General features: G+C 38.3%; 1 protein-coding gene across 3 annotated transcripts in view; it reads right to left on the bottom strand.

Annotated features, from left to right (window-relative positions):
• The window catches only part of LOC147826996 (tRNA (32-2'-O)-methyltransferase regulator THADA-like), a 191415-nt gene that overhangs the window by 110801 nt on the left and 59930 nt on the right, over positions 1–20684 (bottom strand). Inside the window, exon 1 of one of the 3 annotated variants that reach the window (XM_087216444.1) lies at positions 17422–18669. The exons of the other annotated variants lie outside the window; for them this stretch is intronic. Coding sequence (XP_087072570.1) covers positions 17422–17430 — 9 coding nt within the window. The 5' untranslated portion in view covers positions 17431–18669. Of the gene's footprint in view, positions 1–17421; positions 18670–20684 lie in introns of those variants that run through there. 3 annotated transcript variants of the gene reach the window in all.

The raw sequence follows: 20684 nt of genomic DNA, 5'->3' as shown, positions 1-20684 counted from the left end.
GCCATGTGGCTACTAGCCAGACCCTATTCGAGAGAGCAGGCCAGAAACCATTCCAAGTGATTGCTCCCTCAAACCTCAACCTGTTTATCACATAAGAATTTGTCCTTAGGAAGGATTTTTGATAAGTTCTCAAAAGGTAACAGTTCATGGCTTACTGCTACTGCTAGGAAGATGCTAATTACAAAAGTGTAATTAGTTCCCACCTGACCTGGCTTAGGGAAGAGAATCACAGGAAACAAGCCATTAATATCTTTAAGGACTAAAAGGTGCACAAACATCAGGTCTGTGAGAGCCTGGGAATTCACTTTGTTTCAAATCCACACTCCTTTCTAGAAAACGCCCACTGTCCTTTTCAGAAGCCAAGGGGCCTTGTATCTAGATGATGAAAACAGCTTAACTGGTAGGTCTCTTTCCAACACTTACTTCACATATGGCTGCCAGAAGTTCTCCTAAAGCCAGGCTCTGAAAGATCACTCCCAAGTTTAAAATCTGTCAATGACTTCCAAACTCAAGAACTTGATTGGCACAGAAGCCTTCAACCTACCTTTCTAACTTTACTTCCTACTTCTTCCACTTCATAAATCTACTCTGTGGTTACAAGAGACAACTTTCCATTCCTGAAAACTTACAATTGCTTTTCTATCCAGAATGTTCCTTCCATTTCTTCTTCTACCATCTTCACCTTGGTCTACTGAAATTCCACTGATCCTAAAAGACAAATTAAACTAAACTTCCTCCATAAAGTGTCTTACCCCAGTTACCTCCTCAGTGCACCAACAGGTAATTTAGTGGAATTAAAAAAAAATTTTAAACTCTGCCATTGTAGTTATCAATCTACAACCTCCTTTCCTAGGACTGTGTTCTGTTCATAGCCCCTGAAGCCCAAGACATGGAATTTTGTCTGGAAGGGAGAGGACTCAGTAAATAGATGGACTTACTGATTTGGAATGCTATTACACTCCCTTACCAGTGTGGCAAGAGCAGACTAAAAGTCATCTCTCTAAGCTCTCCACATTAAGGAGTTGGGGGAAATGTGTTGAGAAAAGAGTGCACATACATTTGTGCTCCAGATTTTATGATGCAATTAGAAAGGAGTTTGTTACCCAGAAGCAGCATCTCCAGCCCTGAAATGGTGGGTAAGGGCAAGGGTTACCAAGTGATGTCAAACTAGTTGATGTTAGCCCATCATACAAAGAAAGGCTTATTTGTAAAAAATTTAAACCTTGCTAAATACTGATATAATATCTGTTCTAACCTAGGAGTTCTTTCACTTCTGAGAAGCTATGTATAATTTGTTTTAATTGCACATTATTAATTTGCCAAATAAGTCTCTGGTTAAATTTCTTAGGGGAACCTTTATTATACTCGATAACTTATCTTTTCAGTATATTTGCATCTTCAACTATTGAGATTCCTTAAAGCTAGCACACTAAGTTCCCAACTTATGAATGAGTTCCACTCTTTTGAACGTTCATAAGGTGGATGTTTATAATCTGACAAGTGAGCCTTATACAGTACACCTGTGAAAGTTCACAACTTGAATGTTCAAGTATGGAAGTCTTTGAAGTATTAATATTTATTAATGAAAAATAAAACATAATTTGCTTAGTTAGACATAGTTAATTTTAAAGCAATATAGGAGGGGGAAGTTGGTAGTGATATAAATGAAATGAATTTAGTCAAGAACTGATCACTGTTGAATGAGTGATGGAGACACAGGGTTTATTATATTACTTGTGTACATTTAAAATTTTGTACAACAAAACATTTAAAGTTTTTAGAGTGGGAAGAAGAGAAAGAGAAAACAGCCAGATGTATTGGATATAAAGATTAAATCAGTAAAGGGAAAGGTTACGATCTAGTGCAGGAAGTAAGATAGGTACATAAACAACTGAAGTTCAAGATATAAAACAGAAAGTGCTATGAGAAAGAGAGACAATAGAAGGTCCAGAAATAAATATGCTGAAAATTTTATATATTAAAATTGAGATGATAAAAATGACATCGAGACAGTAAAAATTGATTGATTTATTCAATAAATAGTATTAAAGCAATCAACTAGTCCTGGGGGAAAATAATATGCTGAATTTTATTCCATTCTCATCTAATTCCCTTTGTTACCAGAACTATGGAAAGAATTAAGTTTGTGAACTGAGGTACCACTGTAGTAGGACCACTACGTTACGGCCTTGCACTGAGATAAATTCCAGGTGGAGGAAAGAATCCAGTGGAAAAAAGAAACTATAAAACTACAAAAATCCCCACAAAAGTACAAACATTCAAAAGCAAAGGCAAAACTAGGATAACATTTTCTATTTGCTGATCCTTCTATCAATAGCAAAATTCAAGCCAGGTGTGGTGGTACATGTCTGTAATCCTAGTACTAGGGAGGCAGAGGCAAGAGGATTGCCACGAGTTTGAGGCCAGCCTGGGCTACACAGTGAGTTCGAGGCCAGCCTAAAACAAATAGAGAGATCTTGTCTTAAAATAAAACAGAGCACAACACCAGAATTCAAATAATGGCATTAAATATAGCAGAGATTCTCAAACTTTTTCAATACACAGCACCTTTAGTACCTCAATAACGTTTTCATGGAGCCTCCAGGAGCAAAGGAAACACCTAATAGTTCCATTTATTAAGAAGGTAGGTCCAAACATCCCAATAAGTATTTGTACTCTAACAACTTAGTGGCTGTCAGTTGAAGGAACTTGTGTATATTACTTTATTTTTAAGTAACCATAATACTTAATAATGGAAGTATGCCTAATGTGCTTATAGGATACTTTATAACTTCCCAAGCTTTAGAATCCCTTGATTCCACCACTACTATTCCTGTTCCATGTGAATATTGCTTTTTATCACAGCAACTACCACATATTCAGTTTTGCAAAGACACAATAGAATTATCAAAAAGAATGTAGTATGAGCTAATGTTAATAGCAGTAAGTTACTTTGAGCTAGAAATTCATATAACATCTGGCAGACGGCAAGTGTCACTGTGCTTCTCCCCGAAATTTAAAATATCTCATGCTTTGGGAATTGCAAATATTTAGCAAAGAATATAAACAAACAATTCACAGACGAAATACAAATAGCCAATGAACATATGAGGAAATGTCTAATTTCATTATTGTTTAAAGTAGTGCAATAAAACAATGTTTTCTTAAAACCCATGAATTTGGCACAGAATTTTTTTTTTAGAAAGGATATAAGACCCAATTAAAAACTGGGTAAGAAAATAAACATTTTCATTCGTCACTGGTGGGAATATAAATCATCACAATCTTTTTGCAGGATAATCAGCAGAGCCACACTGTTGCATACACAATGTATTCTACACAAAGCCTGCCCGATGGAGCTGGGCAACACAGCAAACTGCAGGTCTGCAGCAAACAGGTCTGGCAATTGTTGTCATAATGGAAGATGTATACTTTCTTCAATCTTGCCAAAAGCACTTCTAGGAGTTCATTTTGTAAACGCACTTCCAGGTGTGGACAAATACAGACACTCAAGATCATCTTCAGCAGCACTGACTATAATAGGAAAGTTTAGAAACGACCAACATAGAACCAGACAAAAAGATTATAGGATATTCCTACAAGTATCCTGTTACACACAGCCCAAACTGTACAGGCATTAAAAAGAATGTTGTAGCCAGGCACAGTGGTGCATGCCTGTAATCTCAGCACTTGGGAGGCTGAGGTAGGAGGATTGCTGTGAGTCTGAGGTCAGCCTATGCTACATAGTGAGTAAAAGGTTAGCCTGAACTACACAGTGAGACCCTGTATCAAAAAGCTAAATTATACGCCGCCTGCCTTGCAAGTGCAAGGTCCCAAGTTCAATCCCCAGTACCAAAAAAAAAGCTAAATTAATAATAATAATAATAATAATAAAGAATGTTGTAGCAAGGTATGGTGGCATATGCCTCTAATCCCAGCACTCTGGGAGGCTAAAGCAGGAGTATTGGAAGTTCAAGTTTGGCCTGGACAATTTAGCAAAATAAAAAGTAAAATGGGCTAGGGAAAAGAAAACCACCAACAGAATGAAGAGACAATCTACAAAATGGGAAACAATTTTTGCCAGCTATTCCTCAGATAGAGGACTAATATCTAAAATATATAAATAACTCAAAAAATTAGATCTCCCCTGAATAAAAGACCCAATCAAAAAATGGGCAACTGGAATGAACATAGACAGTTTTCTAAAGAAGTGCAGATGGATAATAAATGCATGAAAAAATGTTCAACATTGCTAGCCATCAGAGAGATGCAAATTAAAACACTACTGAGATTTCATCTCACTTCAGAAAAACTGGCTATCATCAAGAAGTCAAATAATAACAAATGCTGGAGAGGCTGTGGGGAAGAAGGAAGCCTTCTACATTGTTGATGGGTTGTAAATTGCTTCAATTACTATGGACATCAGTATGGAGATTCCTCAAAAAAACTAGAAGTTCATTTTGACCCAGGTATTCTCCTTTTAAGTATCTTTCTGAAAGAGTTAAAGACATCATATTACAGTGATACATGCACATTCATATTTATAGCAGCATACTTCATAATAGCTAAATCTTGGAAGCAGCCTATATGTCCATCTACAGATGAGTAGATAAAGAACATGTGGTATTTATACACCATGGAGAACTACTCTGCCCTAAAGAAAGATAAATGAGTCATTTGCAAGAAAATAGATGTACCTTGGAACCATAATGTTAAGTGAAATAAATTAGACACACTAGCTTAAATATCACATGGTTCCTCTTACATGAGAAACACAAAATATAAATGAAGAATAAAATAAAAGATAGTAGGAAGTAGGAAGATAAGATTTTGTTCAAACTGGAAGGAGATCAAGAGACGAAGGTGAAGGGGTGGGGGAAGAGAAGGGAATGGATATGAAAGGGAATTAAGATGCGTTATATACCTGTACCAACTCCACACAAGGAATGTAATCATTATATAATGCAAACATATATTAATAAAAAATAAAAACTGAAGAAAAAACCTGAAAAAAAAGAATTAAAAAGGATGGGGGCAAGGGTGGGGGAGCCGAGAATGTAGCTCAGTGTGAAGGCCCTGGGTTCAATTACCAGTACTGAAAACAAACATAAAAAGAATATTACATTTATAGGGACTGAACTGGAAATATCCCCAAGTCATACTGCTAAATAAAAATGGAAGCTGCTAAGATACTATGATCCCATTTTTACTGGTGCCAAATTATTAACATATTTAGAAAGTTTTCCAGTAAGAATCATTACTTTTAAAAAACTTTTTGGAAATAATTATAGACTTACTTTATTTTTAAAAACAGTTGTATGGGCCGGGGATTTAGCTCAGCGGTTTCGCTGCCTGCTGCGCAAGAGCAAGGACCCGAGTTCGATCCCCGGTACCAAAGCAAAACAAAACAAAAAAAATAGTTGTGAATTATGTGAACTTCTAACTCACTCCCAATAGTGACACTTTATTTAACTATATGACTATGTCATAACCAGAAAACTGACATTGGAACGTTATTGTTAACTAGACAACATGTTACTCTATTGTTACATTTTTTCACATGTCTTGCACATGGCAGGGGCAACTTCATCCCCTGTGCAGATCTGTGTAAACACCACCACAATTAAGATATCGTGTGATCCTATTATCACGAATGAAGAGTATATGCACTATGTTTGGAATCAGAAACAATAAAAGCAAAGGTACACTCTTTTTATCATGTATTTTCAATGTCATCAGACTAAAAATAAAAATTCACACAATTTTATTGGGACAGGCGGCTACGTGGCATTTTTCAGCAAGAGACAGAAATCAAAGAAACAGAACTTTTCAAAGCTTCAGTACAGGGGAGACCTTGTAACATTCCCAAGCTCCTCCCTGGACTCTTCCTCCCAGGACTTCAGCCCCGTGCCCTGTGGGGCTGAAAGAGCAGGTGAGAGGGGAAGCCCACCAAGTAGGATGTCTACAGGGACACGGGGAGCAGCATTCTTGAGAGCTGCAGTGGCATCTCCAATGCTGTCTTTTCAGCGAACAAGGCCAAAAGAAAGTAGTAAAGCTATTACATTAATTTGAACTTTGCAGATTTTAAAGAAGCTATCAACTTTCCCTTGTAAAGAGTATGAATCACAAAAAAACTGCGGCATTCAGCATCCAGTCTTCAGGCTGTAATCACATTATCTGAGGTGCCCAGTGAAGGGGCTTGGGCCAAGTGGACTTGGGAACTCTGACAGCCCTGCAAACTTAGAGGTGGGCTGGAGCAAGCCCCAGGAGCCTGCTGGCTTCCTGTGTACCATGGTCACACACAGACTCCTCTTTTTGAAAAACGAAGATGGAATTTTTTTTTTTTTACTCTTTCAGATGCAGCTTATTTCAAAGGTCATCAAAGTAAACAAAAGAAGGACTGTGAATCTTTAAAAGTCAAAAAGTGACAACTGTTTATAAAATGACTGTTTATATTTTCACATGGAGGAAGGAAAAAAAATGATCCTTCTCAGACCTAGGAATAAAGATTTGGGCGGTTGCCCTTCCCCCCCTTTCCCCAGTTTGTTTGTTCATTTGCCACTCAACACCTCAGGAGCGAGGACTAGGAACATCTGTTGCATGCATTTTATGCAACTGGAATTATAAAAGTCTTCTGGTTGGCTGGGCTTGTGGAATAATCCAGACAGTGTTTCAAGAGACAGGGCCTCTATAGCCTTTTATTGGTAACTGTGCCTCCTGTAATCCCATGCAGTATGTGTAATATCCAAAGTCATACAGACGGGTTGCAGTGAGGTCTCCCCAAATTGAGAACCCAGTTTCCTAAAAGAACACTTTTGTTCAAAACTGTGATTCTGTGAGCTCTAACCAAAGCAATGGACCAGGGAAATCTTCATGTGCCTCCATTCTGATCCCTGAGAGTGATGGAAAACCTGTGACTCATGGGTTTTCTTGGCGGAGCTGGCAATAAACTCATCATCATGCATGAGCTTCTAATTGTATTTTATCTGTTATCAGGCATATTTCATGAAAAGGACATCTATATGGCATTAAAATACTCACCTAAATGGTATCTTATACATGGCATGCTATCCTAAGTAATCAAAGTGCAGTTCTCAATCTGTTACAAAGACCCTTTCTATTCATCCATTAAGGCTCAGCTCATGAACTCCCTCTGAGAAGTCCTCCTTGGCAGTTCCAGGTCATAGCAATCTCCCCATGCACTCATCCGGTAGTATTTATTATTTGAACCACTCATCTGGCACCAAATAAATGTTGCCTCGATTGCTATCTATCTTTTTTATGTAAACCATGCCATTTTATCTCCTACAGAGCCTCACTGGAGTGCAAAAGTTTGTTGGTTTGATTTTACATTTAAGGCAATTACCATGTAGGCTGAGATAAACAGTACTCGCAGGGCAATAGTTAACTCAATAGTTAAAGTAACCAGCAGGGCTGCTTGCAAATGGATTGGTGGACAAGGTAAGATGACCAATGAGTACAAGTCCATGAGACTGGAATATGTCTGTATCACAGGCTCTGAGCCTATTACTCCTAACCTACTGACAGGTCACATTATTTATATGAATTCATCATTCCCAACTCATTTTGAGGAAACACATAATCTTCCCTCTGGAGCTACTTCAGTTCAAACACTGATGCCTCAATGAAGCCATTCTGCTAGGACAGTGGTGGTGAACCTATGGGATGCCTACCACTGTGGGTACACAGAGCGCTCTGTCAGTACACGAGCCAAGTTGCCCCAGCAGCTGACCATCAGATAACAGTTGTTTTTTCTAAAATAAAACCTCAGTATTCAAGTTTAATTCCAGTGTTGGCACTCTGCTATAAATGAGTTTGGAGCTGCAGTTTGAGCAACTGGTCTCTAAAAGGTTTGCCATCACTATCCTAGGAGGTAAGTTATTTGTTGAATGAATGGCTGAATGAAACAATGATTCTAAGTCACCACCGAATGACCAAGTCATAAACCATTTTGGCCTTCCCTCTTTCACTACATTGCTAGAAGGCCATGAGGAACAGGTTTGGGAAAGTTCAGCGTTCTTAAGGATTTCCCCTGAAAACAAGCCCTCCCACCCAATTACTAGGACCGACTACAGCAGAATAAGAGGACATCTCTTGGTTTCCACTAGACTCAAACTGATAAACTTTAGATCAATGGATCTAAGCCTGGAGTGCCTTTACCCCTGGAGGATATCTACAATGTCTAAAACATTTCTGGATATCACCAATGAAAGGATATGCTACCAGTCCTTAGCGGGTAGAGGCCAGGGATGCAGCTTCGTTCTACAAAGCACCATACAACCTTTCACATCAAAGAATTACCCAGTCCCAAACATCAGGAGTGGTGAGCTGAGAAGCCCTGGAAAACTACCAGATCACGGGCTTTGTAGTGAAGACTAGGCTGGTGACCTCAGCAAATTATTTAACCTCTCTGAGACTTAACTTCCTCATCTATAACATGGAGCTAAGACAACTCATTTAATGAGGGTACCGTGAAATATAAAAAAAATAAGTACAGTGGAACCTTATTACAAACTCGATCGGTTCCCCAGGGCTGGCTGTAACTAAAGTTGGTTGTAAGTCAATACAGCCAAGATCTGGATGTTCACCTGGGTACACGTCATAGATAACAAGAGGCAGATGAATCTTCATTAACCTAATTAACCCAAGTTGTTCATATGTCAGCCTGGTTGTAGTTCACTGTGCTATGAAAAATGATTTACAATTACTCTTTAACAAGTCAGTCTTCCTTATTAAGGATGGGACGCCCATTCTAAATTGCTGAGCAATTTAGGGCATCTCTTGGTGTCAGTGTAGAAAAGAGCCTTGCCTCTCCCTTTTCCAGTTGTAATCTGGATGTGCATTTCTGCATTATTGCCTGCTCATGGTTTGGTTTGATTTGGTTTGTTATTTCAGCAGGTTGTTTGTACTTTGTCCTCTACTGTGCTGTTCCTCAGCAGTAGTCTCTGATGATTTTCCCAGAAATGGTGCTTTTTGACTGATCATCTTACTACAGTTCATAACAGTGACAAGTGTGTGGCAAGGATGAATAATGAATGTTCCTTACGGACTGTAAGAATTACAGTCCTTGTTAGCATGTTTGCTCTTTTGGTCATAAATCACATTTTCTGCATTTGTGATTTACATCTAAGAGGAAGTTCTGCCACTTGGTATCTCAGAAGAATAATTTGGTGACCCTTGAAGGTATTAGCTCCATTAGTTATGGTCCTCAAGAGGTTTACCCTTGATACTCTTTACAACTGAGCATGCTCAATAAATTCACATATTTAGAGGTACAATTTCGAGCTCCTCTGTACTCCCTCAGAGAGGTAAACTCTTTAAAATAGGCAAAGTAAGCAGAACCTTATTTTCTTAAATATTTCCCAAATGACCTGAATCAAGTAACACTTTAACAAATACTTTATCTTCTACTTACACTATTTCCTGGGTGAAAGTGGCCAGTTTGCTCTCATTTTATTCAAAACAAGCAGAGTATCTTCCCTATATATATTAGTCTCCTAAAATGCCTATCTGGATATGTATATAATGAACACTTGTGATCTTACAGTATAGTCTTATTATTAAGGTGTGCAATATATGTGAATGTATCTATCTCTATAAGAGGAAGAATCCTAGTTATCATGAGAAAAATTTTTTACTGAAGGGGCAAAACAGAAAGATTTCTAACCCAATTCAGAGGGATACCTTCAATTTTGGCAATCAAAGAGCCACTTGATCACTGGAAAAACAAATGGAAAAGACTGAGCTCAGCTAAGCACTATAAAGAAGTGAGCAAGATACCTACCAATAAGGAAAACTTGTTTTAGAAGTTGGTGAACTAGGCACATTTACCTTTATGGATATAACACACAGTCTCTGAGGATGAGAGTCATCTTCCTTGGGAGGATTCACTTTCTTAATAGTTAAGTAAGCTTTTCAAGCAATGGGAAAGGGGTGAAGGTCGAGTGGAGCTATTAAAACTGACTTCTCTTAACTCAGTTGCATTACTCTAAAGCAGGGTTTTCAATCTCAACCCTTCTGACGTTTGGGGCCAGATAATTCTCTGCTATGGGCCTGTCCTGTGTATTATAGGATGTTTCCCAGTCCCTGGCCTCTCTATCCATTATGTGCTGCTACACATCACCAGCTGTGACAACCAATAATATCTCCAGACAATGTCAATGCCCGCAAGTTGAGCACTGCTGTATGAGGTATTCCAGACTATATACTGATACTATGTATTTTATCTACTTTTGGGAGATGACACTTAGTATAGCCTACGTTCTTATGAAGCTCCTGACACATTCATTCAGTCTGCGAATATCTGTTGACATTTGCTCATGTACCTTCCAGGCAGAATGAACAGCAAGAAATCTGTATGTATGATAATTAACTTTATAAGGACTTGTAAGATAAGTAAATGAATCTAATCTTGGCACTGAAAAAGCGGGGTGGAAGGGAAGGGAAAAAAAGAACTGAGATATACATGTACCAATTCCCCACAATGAATGTAATCATTATGTACTGTAAATATGTACTAATAAAATTTTTTTAAATTAAAAGAAATGAAAATTACTATCTAGAAAACTCTTCATAGAGGCCAAGAGATTCAGTCAGTGAAAGTTCTAAGGAAGATGAATAAAGAAGGAAAGGCTCATGGCCTCAAAAATGTGAAAGTTTAATAGGAAAAGGTCACAGACAAAGAGACCAGGGTTTATCTGAAATTGCATTTTTTTTGTACCAGGGACCAAACTCAGAACTTTGCACTTGCGAAGCAGGCGGCAGAACCACTGAGCTAAATCCCTGGCCCTGAAACTACATACGTATAATTGGCAGTTACCCTCTATGACCACCTAGGTCTCCAATCTCCAAACACTTTCCTGTATTTTCAAAGAGTTAAGTGAAAGACATAGATTTAACTGTTTTAATAGGATTGAGGTATGAAGGTAGAACAGAGAAGGGGTGGTATCCACAATACAGTGAAAGAGTACAAATAGGAAAGCAGAAGTTTATGCCTAACACTATTTAATACTGGAGGAATATGAGGCCAATCAGCAAATCACCACAGCTCCTAATGTAGTTACCATCTAAGTAAAACAGGAAATTAAGATTCCCTATTTTCTATGGAAAAAAAGTATAATGGCTCCTCCAAAAATTAAAAATCAAATTATCATATGATCCAGGTATAACCGGATATATATCCAAAACAATTGAAAACAGAGTTTTGAAGAGATAGTTGTACACCCACATTCAAAGCTGCAATAGAAAGGCAGAAACAACTCAAATGTCCACTGACAGATGAAGAGAGAAAATATGGTACAATAAAGAGTATTATTCAACCTTAAAAAGGAAGGAAATTCTAATACATGCTACAATATAGAGAGACTGCAAGAACATTAAGCAAAGTGAAGTGAGCCAGTCATAAAAACACAAACACTGTATGATTTCATTTATATGAGATGTTCAAGAGTAGACAAACTCACAGACACAGAAATTAGAATGACCGGTGTCAGGGGCTGAAGGGAGAATTGGTGAATTGTTGTTTAATGGGTATAGAGTTTCAATTTGACAAAATAAAGTTGTGGAGACTGGCTACACAACAATGTGAATATACTTAACATTACTGAACTGTGTATGTAGAGACTGTCAAGGTGGTAAATTTTATGTGTACATATCACAATTAAAATTTTAAATCTAAAAATCTTCGCTACATTCAAGTCAGCAATATTTAATACTGGAATACTATACTCAGTATTATTTTGGGGGAAATGTTTTGAATTCTCTGATAATAGAACTCGTCATCTATTAAAAAGCCTGTGGGTGAACTACACAGAACTGGTACTGTGAGCCTGTATTAATTAAATGGTCTTAGAACCCCATTTCAACTTCTTTAAATCCCTTACAAACAAAGACACCTAGCACTAGGTGCTGATTACAGAGGGCAAAAGTCCATCGTGAGAGGCAAGCTGTAAGGCTGCAGCAAAAGCCTTACAGTGGGGAGAAACAAGTCTCAAGCAATTGTGGAGACACTGGAATGTCTGAGTGATAGTTAAGCCCCGCCCTATTATTTTTCTAGTCCACTGCTCTCCCAGTCTTTCCATTACTCCTTTGGGGGAAAAATCCATACATCAAAATCTTAGGAAAAAAAGACCAATTTTAAAAAGTTCTCCATTACAGACTTTAAAAAAAGAGGTGTGATCTTAAAGAGGTACACGAATGCCTCTTTACCAAAAATATCACTTTTATATCATACGCTTGGACTGAACCATCAACTTTACTTGCCAAACGGTACCTGCCTTCTCTTTGCTCACAGTAAAATTTAGTCAACATTTTCAGCCTTCTACCCCCCATCATCTCCACTCTACGCCACTCTTTTTCCCTAGTACCAGGGATCGAACTTAGGACCTTGTGCTCGCAAGGCAGGCGTGGCACCACTAAACTAAATCTCGAGCCCTCAATGCCACTTCCTGCAATGGTTAATAACTTTTTTCCATTTACTTTTGAAATCTGCTTAAAAATTGCAACTAAATCCACCACCTCAACTTAACATCAAGACGGCCTTTTTCTGGTCTTGTCCATCCTCCCAACACTCATTCAACCTAAAATCACAGATCCGAAAACCTACTGGGTCCAATGTTCCTACTCTTTTCTCTAGTTTACAGTCTATAGTAAGGATGCCTCTCCTAAAACCTCTAGTTCTCCAGTTATAAATCTGGAACAAAATCATCTTTCCTCTGTTTCTCAGGGTGAAGATATCAGGATCAAGAGTTTACACACACTGCTCACTGCCCTTTTCCTTATAAGAGTATAATTATTACTGTCATCTCTTTCCCTGTTTCTCACAACTCTTACTTCATGCCCCTTGATCTTGACCACAAAGCATTGTGTGACTAAACTGCTCACTCAATCTCCTGCTTCCTCCACTCCTGCCTTTGGGCAGTCTTGCCAGCTGCCCTTTAAACTTGGCTGAGTCTCCCCTTGCATCTGCCAAGCTAATACCAGGAGTTATTTCAAAAGCTTCCTCCTTACTCACATCTTCCTGCCTGCTCTCCACATGAATGACCAGGAGCACTCTCCCTAGAATGGAATTGGTCTAGGGTAGAAAATAAATGACGAAATGAAGTCTGGAACATTTTTTGTCCATTGAATGGTTTAAGTTTAGTAATTCCAAGATTTTCTTATTGCTCTTTGTAGTCCTTTAAAGCTTAAAGGCAAATTACCTACTGATATGTACTGACCATTGCCCGGGGGATAAATCTTGTTCCTTGGACTCAACATAAGAACTACTTATTTTATATTAACTCCAGTTTTTGACACTGAGTTTCTTTCTTCCACCTTTAACACAGTGTTTTTCAAACTTGTCAGTCACTAAAATCATCTAGATTGCTTGTTAAAAAGACAGGTTCTGTCACAATAAAAATTGCCAGGAGAGGGGCACTGTGCCTTAAACAGTGTCCAAGGCAACTCTTGTACCAGAGAAGTTTGGGAAACACTGACAGCCTAGCAAATCTTCCAGTTGTTGTCAGGGATCTAACAACCAGAGGTCTTAAGACATCTTCCCAGATGGTCTGAATTAGTGTTTATGCCAGGAAGATTTTACTTACTCCAGCCATGCTGAGTATGGACTTACAATTAATTTGGACTTAAAATTAATACTTCATGATTGTGCAATCTAATTTTTCTATTTTAGGTTATATCACCCCAGTCATGTTATGAGTCCTAATGATGAATGTATAGTGCTTTATATCCACCCAGTGCTTAATTAACACAGTACTAAGTATTTATTTACAACTCAATTAAAACTTTACTGTTGGTCAGTAAATTCACTACCCAACTTTTTAAAAAAGAAAGAAGGCAAGAACTCTACCACCACCACCCCACCTCCCTGCCTTGCTGTGCTGGGAATCCAGGCCAGGGCCTTTTGTATGGTAGGCTAGCACTCTACCACTGTGCTACACTCCTAGCCCTTGACTACATATCTTAAAACTTACCTTAGTACTGGATCTTTCCCTAGCATCAGCTAATAAGAGGAGTAAGAACAAAAGCTTAGGGTTTGTGTTCTGGCCTGATGGATGAAGGTAATTACTCAGCAATCTGGCCATATTTCTAGAGACTGTTGTTATATCTGGTTGGACTGCCTAGATTTCCTGTAATAGAGTCAATTTCTTTTCATCTCCTATGGATTGCTATTTGACCCCGGGTTTTCCTTACCATCATGCTGGGGAGATCTCAGAGTTCATGATTTACAACAGATAGTGCATTATAAAAATTCAGGTAGCAGGCCTGCTTTCAGGCAAGGACACACTGGATCACTCTTCTCAGAAATGGATAGAAGTTTCATGTTCAACATTGCAAATATGCAAGGATACTTATCTGAAAGCATACTTATTAAAACCTGAACACCATTCTAGATTAAGATATAAATGACTTAAATCAAATAGGAAGGAATGTAGGCCCCTTTCTAAAAGTGAAAGACCACCTTTATTTAATACTCCTCCCCAAAGTTAAGTAAATAATAAAAAGTGAATTTATTCAAAAATACTAAGAAAAAAAGTTTTAACGGGGGGGAGCAGGGCTTTGTCTAATATTTCCAATATTACATTTTTTAAAAAGATGAAAGCATTCTGTTAAATAAAACTCAAATGTAAATAACGGATAGGCCAAAGGATGAGATTCATCCTTGAAAGTCAGCACATTGCAAAATCAATGCCTAGACAAAGCTATTTATAAACTCTATTTCCCATCAACCTCAGCACGTTGTCAACTAACAATAACAAGTTAATGTTTTCCAGTAATCTTCACTGTGCCATTTAATTGCCAGCACTGAGGCCAAGGTAAACTCGATAGTAACAAAAGAACTAACATCACCATCAAAGAACAGATTAATGAATACTACATTCTGCTTTGAAGTGAATGTTGGAAAACATACCCACAACATATTCTTTTTCAGCTGCCACTTTTTTTTTTTTTTTAGCTGCCACATTTTAATTGTGCCAAATACTCTACATAGTTATTTGAAGGTAGGTTTAAAAAATACTCTGTTTTGAATTTACCATAAGCTTCAGTCCTTGAGGAACTTTTTGAAGAACACCATTTTCATAGTATTATAAAGTATATAATTCTCTAAATTATCAAACAGAATTCCTAAAACCTGAGCACAGACCCTAATGCATTTTTTAGCTGAAATACTTAATGGGTCAAATCTGAAGGGTACAACTCGAGGGGTTCTTACATATACCCAATTATACTTATAATAACATAACAGCAAATAATTCATTACAGATGATTACTATATCAATTTATGTTTCAAAATACACTGTAACATTCTTTTGAATTGGTGGCTAAATAGACTTCTCATAATGACCTAAAGTGTTAAGAGTAGGTCCTGACTGATCCTAATATGAAAAAATAGCAAAGCTTACTTTTCATAGTGGGGAAATGAATCTGTCTCTTTAAAAAAATATCCAGGAGGAAACAAAATGCTTTTATAAAAATGAAAAAAAAGAATGAAAAACCAAATTGTGAATCTTCTCCTACCAAGGGGAGAGATCACTGACTATGATCTTTAAACGCTTTGATTCTTTTGTGAACTCACCCCTGAATACATCAACCCCTTGGTAAACAAAATAAATGAAACCTTCACAGTTTCTCCAACTAAAACTGTTTTACTGTCCACGGACTGAATTACTCCCATCTGTTTGCCAAACCTCCACGCACAATTCGGCCACTTAATTGTGAAGAGGGTCTGCTATCATTTCCCTTTTTCTGGTATGCTAAGAAATCACTTGTCATTTTGCAGCTATGTTTATGTGCTAATTTCCCCACTGCTTAAATATCTACACTTCCTGGGCCGGGGATTTAGCTCAGTGGTTCCAGCAACTGCCTGGCAAGTGCAAGGTCCTCAGTTCAATCCCTGGTACCAAAAAAAAAAAAATCTACTCCCCAAGCCAGTGAAAATTATAAAACCCAGGCCCAGCATACACAGTTCATACTTGCTTTCTTTCTGATGGTTGATATTACTCAACCTAAAGTGTTGGGTTTTTGTCACCATTTATCAAACACATTCTCCCATCTTTAGATGCCTCTTGTCGCTCCCACTTTCTTATAGGCTACAATGATTATGTGCTCAGCTAAACAAATGTGTGCCCATCAGTGGGAAATACCTAAGAAACAACAACACTTTCTGGATATCAATGGGGAAAATAATCTACCTGAATCAGCCTTTTAGAAACAAAAGTAAGTTTTTAAAGGGTGGCTCATATATTACTTAAATATGGTCAGTAACATAAACTAAAACAAATAGGAGACTGGGGCTGTACAGCACATTTTCAACAAGATCTAGGCCCCGAATTCAAACCTCAGCACCAAAACAACATATACACAAAACAACAATCAAACAAAAAGACCTGAGATGACTGTTAAGTATGTAGTTTTCTGTTCTAACCTCAGGATATTCAGATGTTAATTTGTAATGAACATCAAAGATAAAAGAAAATTTTTATGCAGTCCCAGTGCCAGAATTAAAAACATAAAACAAAATAGTAAAATTCAAATTAATGAGATTTCTTTTTTAACCCAGAAAAGTCTTACTCTTTTTAGTGAAAGATGTGAGAGCTGACTCAGCCATTAAAAGTGCTTGGAGGGGGGTGGGGATTTAGCTCAGTGGCACTGCACCTGCCTTGCAAGTGTAAGGTTCTGAGTTCAATCCCCAGTACCAGAAAAAAAAAGGAAAAAAGTGCTTGGAGGACTTCAACTGCAGGGTGTGGAGGTCCCCAAAGCTCCAGCAGATCAGGGGTGGGTCCTATAATTTAGGTTTTCTTTTTCTGCTCTATAGCACTGTTTCATGGCACCAAAAATAGTCCATTTTAAAAGTATTCCAAAGTGGCAGAGTTCAAGCACCAATGTGACACAAGTAGAGCACTTGTCTACTAAGTTTTAACTCATTAGGTTACCCTAGACACACTTATTTCTAATGCCACCAATAGGAAAACACAGAGGAAAAAAAGAAAACACTATTATATCTTTGGATTATTCAAAGAGAACTAATTTAAGATTAAATGCGCTGAGAAGTGTAGAAAATAATCATAACAAGATTACAGGGCTGGGGATTTAGCTCCGTGGTCTCGCTGTCTGCTGTGCAAGAGCAAGGACCCGAGTTCGATCCCCGGTACCAAAAAAAAAAAGATTACATAAGTGTTTAAAATACAACATACAGTTCATATTATGATGGTCTGAAAAAAGAAACACCCCAACACTTTCAGTATCCCTATGAAAGGTATGAACTTTAAAAAGAAGAGTGGAGACTCAGTGGCAGAGGATCTGCAGAGCACGTGCAAGGTCCTGGGTCCCATCATGTTATGGTTTATATTCAGACAGCCCCAAGAGCCTCAGGGTCTCATAGGCAGGGTATCTGGAAGGTACCTGGATCATGGAGCATTGTAGCTGACTTGCTGTTAGAAGGTGGGGTCTGGTAGGAAGAGGCTAGTCACTGGGGGTGTGACCTGGAAGGGTACACTTCCTCCCTGGCGCTTCCCCTTCCTCTCTCTGCTTCTTGGCTCCACGAGATGAGCAGCCTTTCCTCTGTTATGCCCTCTGCCAGGCGATCCTGCTTTGAAGCCAGCCGGCTATGGACTGTAAACATGAGCCAAAACAAACCTCTCCTCCTTTTAGGTTGTAGATATCGGGTATTTTTGTTTTGGGATGAGGAAAGTGCTAAGACATCTCTTCAGCACTGTGGTGGTGGAGGTGGTGGAATGACTCTAATAGAATCAATTTCTCTTGATGCAATTTATTATAGCACCTAATAATTCCTACTTTACACCTGATTTTGTTGTTGTTGTTGTTAGATATTGGCTAGGTTCTCTTCAGGAAAAAATTAAAAGCCTGTAATAAACTTGTATTGTGAACATTTTGGAGTGTTTCCTTTCAGCTACCTAGAAAGTTATATAAGTACCTATAGTTGTATACTGATGTGTGAATTCCTTAGTGCTATAGCATATGTACTACTTAATCACGTGCCTGAGTTTTTGCAGTACATGTAAGAGTGAACTGTTTGTTTACTGAAATCAATAAATATTCTTATTGTAGTTTATTTTCTGGCATTCTCATCCTTACAAAGTTCTTCCCTATTTATACATCTGACAAATACCTATATTTTCAGACATAACTGCACAATCATTTGACATTTCTAATGAGGATTTACTCTTGTATTTATCAAAATATCTAATTTTCCTAGCAACATATTCTTTCCCCATTGGCTTTTTAGGAAGGATCATTTTAGTTATGCTGCATTTTTCTTTCCCAGAAATTTAATTCAACATTTTCTCAGGTTTAGATTCTGCTATGGACAGAATGTTTGTGTATCTTGATCTCCCTTCATATGAAGAACTCTACTCCCCAATTCGATGGTATTTGAAGGCAGGAGCGATGGGAGGTAATGAGAAGGGTGTAGTCCTCCTAAGCGGTGGTAGTGTCCTTCTACGGAGAGCCAGGAGTGCTGCTTGCTCTCTTCTCACCATGGGAGGATACTATGAAAGGTCTGGAGACCACAACTGGGCGCCTTGCCAGAAGCTGACCCCCATGGTACCCTTATCTTGATCTTCCAGCCGCCAGAAGTATGAGAAATGTTTTTTCCTTTTAATCTCTTTTTTCCCGTTTCCCTCACACCTGCCCTTCTCTCTCTCTCTCTCTCTCTCTCTCTCTCTCTTTTTTTTTTTTTTTTTTGGTGCAGGGGATGGAAGTTAGATCCTTCCGCTTGCGCAGCAGGCGGCGAAACCACTGAGCCAAATCCCCGGCCCTCCCCTTCTCTTGTTCCCCTTCCTATTTGAACATTTTCTTCGTACTTTCCAATATCTATCATCCATTTTGGTCCTTATTTGCATTTTTGGTTTCTCACACAAGAGAAACAACGCAACCTTTAAATATGAGTGTCTGATATCACTTAAAAGTATGGTTATGTAGAAAGCTTTTATAAATAAGGAGGGGAAGAAGGGTCGAAGGGAGGGGAGGGTATTTTATCATTTCAAGCAAGTATTCTTTTTTAACTTAATATGAATTTTTAAAATGTCTGTTTCTAAATAAACTTTTTTTAAAAAAAGAAGTACCAATACTTGGTAGAATCTGGTATGGTGGAGATGGGTCAGAGGAGCATCTTAAATCTTATATAATGTCATATGTTCCTTCACAGAGCAGTTTTTCTTTTTATCCGAGGCAGCTGTGACTTTGGAGAGGGGCAGGATATGCTAAGAATTCTACCAGTAAACTGCTCACTCTATCATCCTTTTACCTCTTGTTCTATCCTCCTTCCACCTATGTTAACATCTTAAACAACAGTCTTGCATAACATACCTGCTGTCAACCTCCAAGCCAAAGGTGGTCATGGTAAAATATACTCAAGCCACAGCTGTCAAAAGCTGCCCTGAAACAAGAGGAAGCAGGTATGTCTCATATCTACTGCAAGATCTTGGGTAAGATACTATTGCAGATGGTGACAAATGGGCCAATTTTAAGACAGTGTGTGCGCGTGCACATACATGTTTAAGCACACATGTAAACCTGCACACCTACAATGAGATATTAGTGGCTGGATCACATGCTTTGGAACATTCCTTTTGTCAAAGATTCCATGATGAATTTTTGTTGTGGTTTCACATTTCTTTGGATTACATCTGCATTTTGCTTGTAGTACGAGCATTTCAAAAGGACTGTCTAAAAGAGTTGTGTAGTTTCTATTCCAGCAATATACCTTGGCATAACAACTATTTCCTCTGATGTTCTTCTAATAGTTAAAACATTTAGTTCTTGTTTGTTTTCTATTCCCTATTTTTCTTTTTTTCACTTCTCTTGGTTTACTGATATTTAACTATTTGCTAAAGTTAGTATATTAACTGTAACTTTTTTTAACCAACACTTACAATTCTTTTCATAATTCTTAGGTCAAAAGTAAGTGGTTTCTGTGTCCTCCAAAATCCCAAAGGAGGTTGGGGGTGCATAGTGGAGAATAATTAAACAGGCTCAGATGCACAGGCCTATGGGCAGGCAGCAAGAAGGGCTCCTGGCAGGTGTGGGCAGAGCATCCTGTTATCTGCAGGAGGAATTCATGATCTGGTCATTCTTCAAGCAGAGTGGTGTCTCCCTCTAAAGGAGTCTCTTCTTTCTCCATACTTTTGGGACATGCCTTTGGGTTACACATTGCTGAGGAAGGAAGAGCTCACCTGAATATTCTAGAAACATCTCAACTTTTAGGGTAGAGAAGGAAAGAAAAAAGTAGCCCTAAAAAGTGCTTGGTGAAGATGTGTTATGATTTGGATATACAACATCCCCCAGGAGGTCCTCTGTTGAAAGTTTGGTCTTCAATGCAGCAGCATTTGGGAGGTAAATGGATCATGATGACTCTGATTATGCAGGCATGATCTAATAGGTTTAATGGGTTTCAAGGGAGGGGCTTTGTTGTAAAAGTGAGCTCTCTCTAGGCTTCCCAGGAGCCTCAGGCTCCCTGCTATGATGTTTTGCCTCACCCAAGGCCCAGAAACAACAGAGCCAAGCGACCATGGACTGGAACCTCTGAAACTATGAGCCAAAATTTAAAAAAGCATACAATATTTTTGGGGGAACACCCAAGAGAATCAATGAACAATGTATTACAAAGGCTCTTTGCAAATGATATGGTTACAAATAAGAGTTAA

This window comes from Heterocephalus glaber, unplaced genomic scaffold (genome assembly GCF_053883595.1).
Source record: "Heterocephalus glaber isolate CG9 unplaced genomic scaffold, H.glaber_assembly_v1.0 deba00001457, whole genome shotgun sequence".
In the NCBI taxonomy this organism is placed as follows: Eukaryota; Metazoa; Chordata; class Mammalia; order Rodentia; family Bathyergidae; genus Heterocephalus; species Heterocephalus glaber.
Note: the sequence above shows the minus strand (reverse complement) of the source record. Positions and strands in the feature narration are given on the sequence as shown.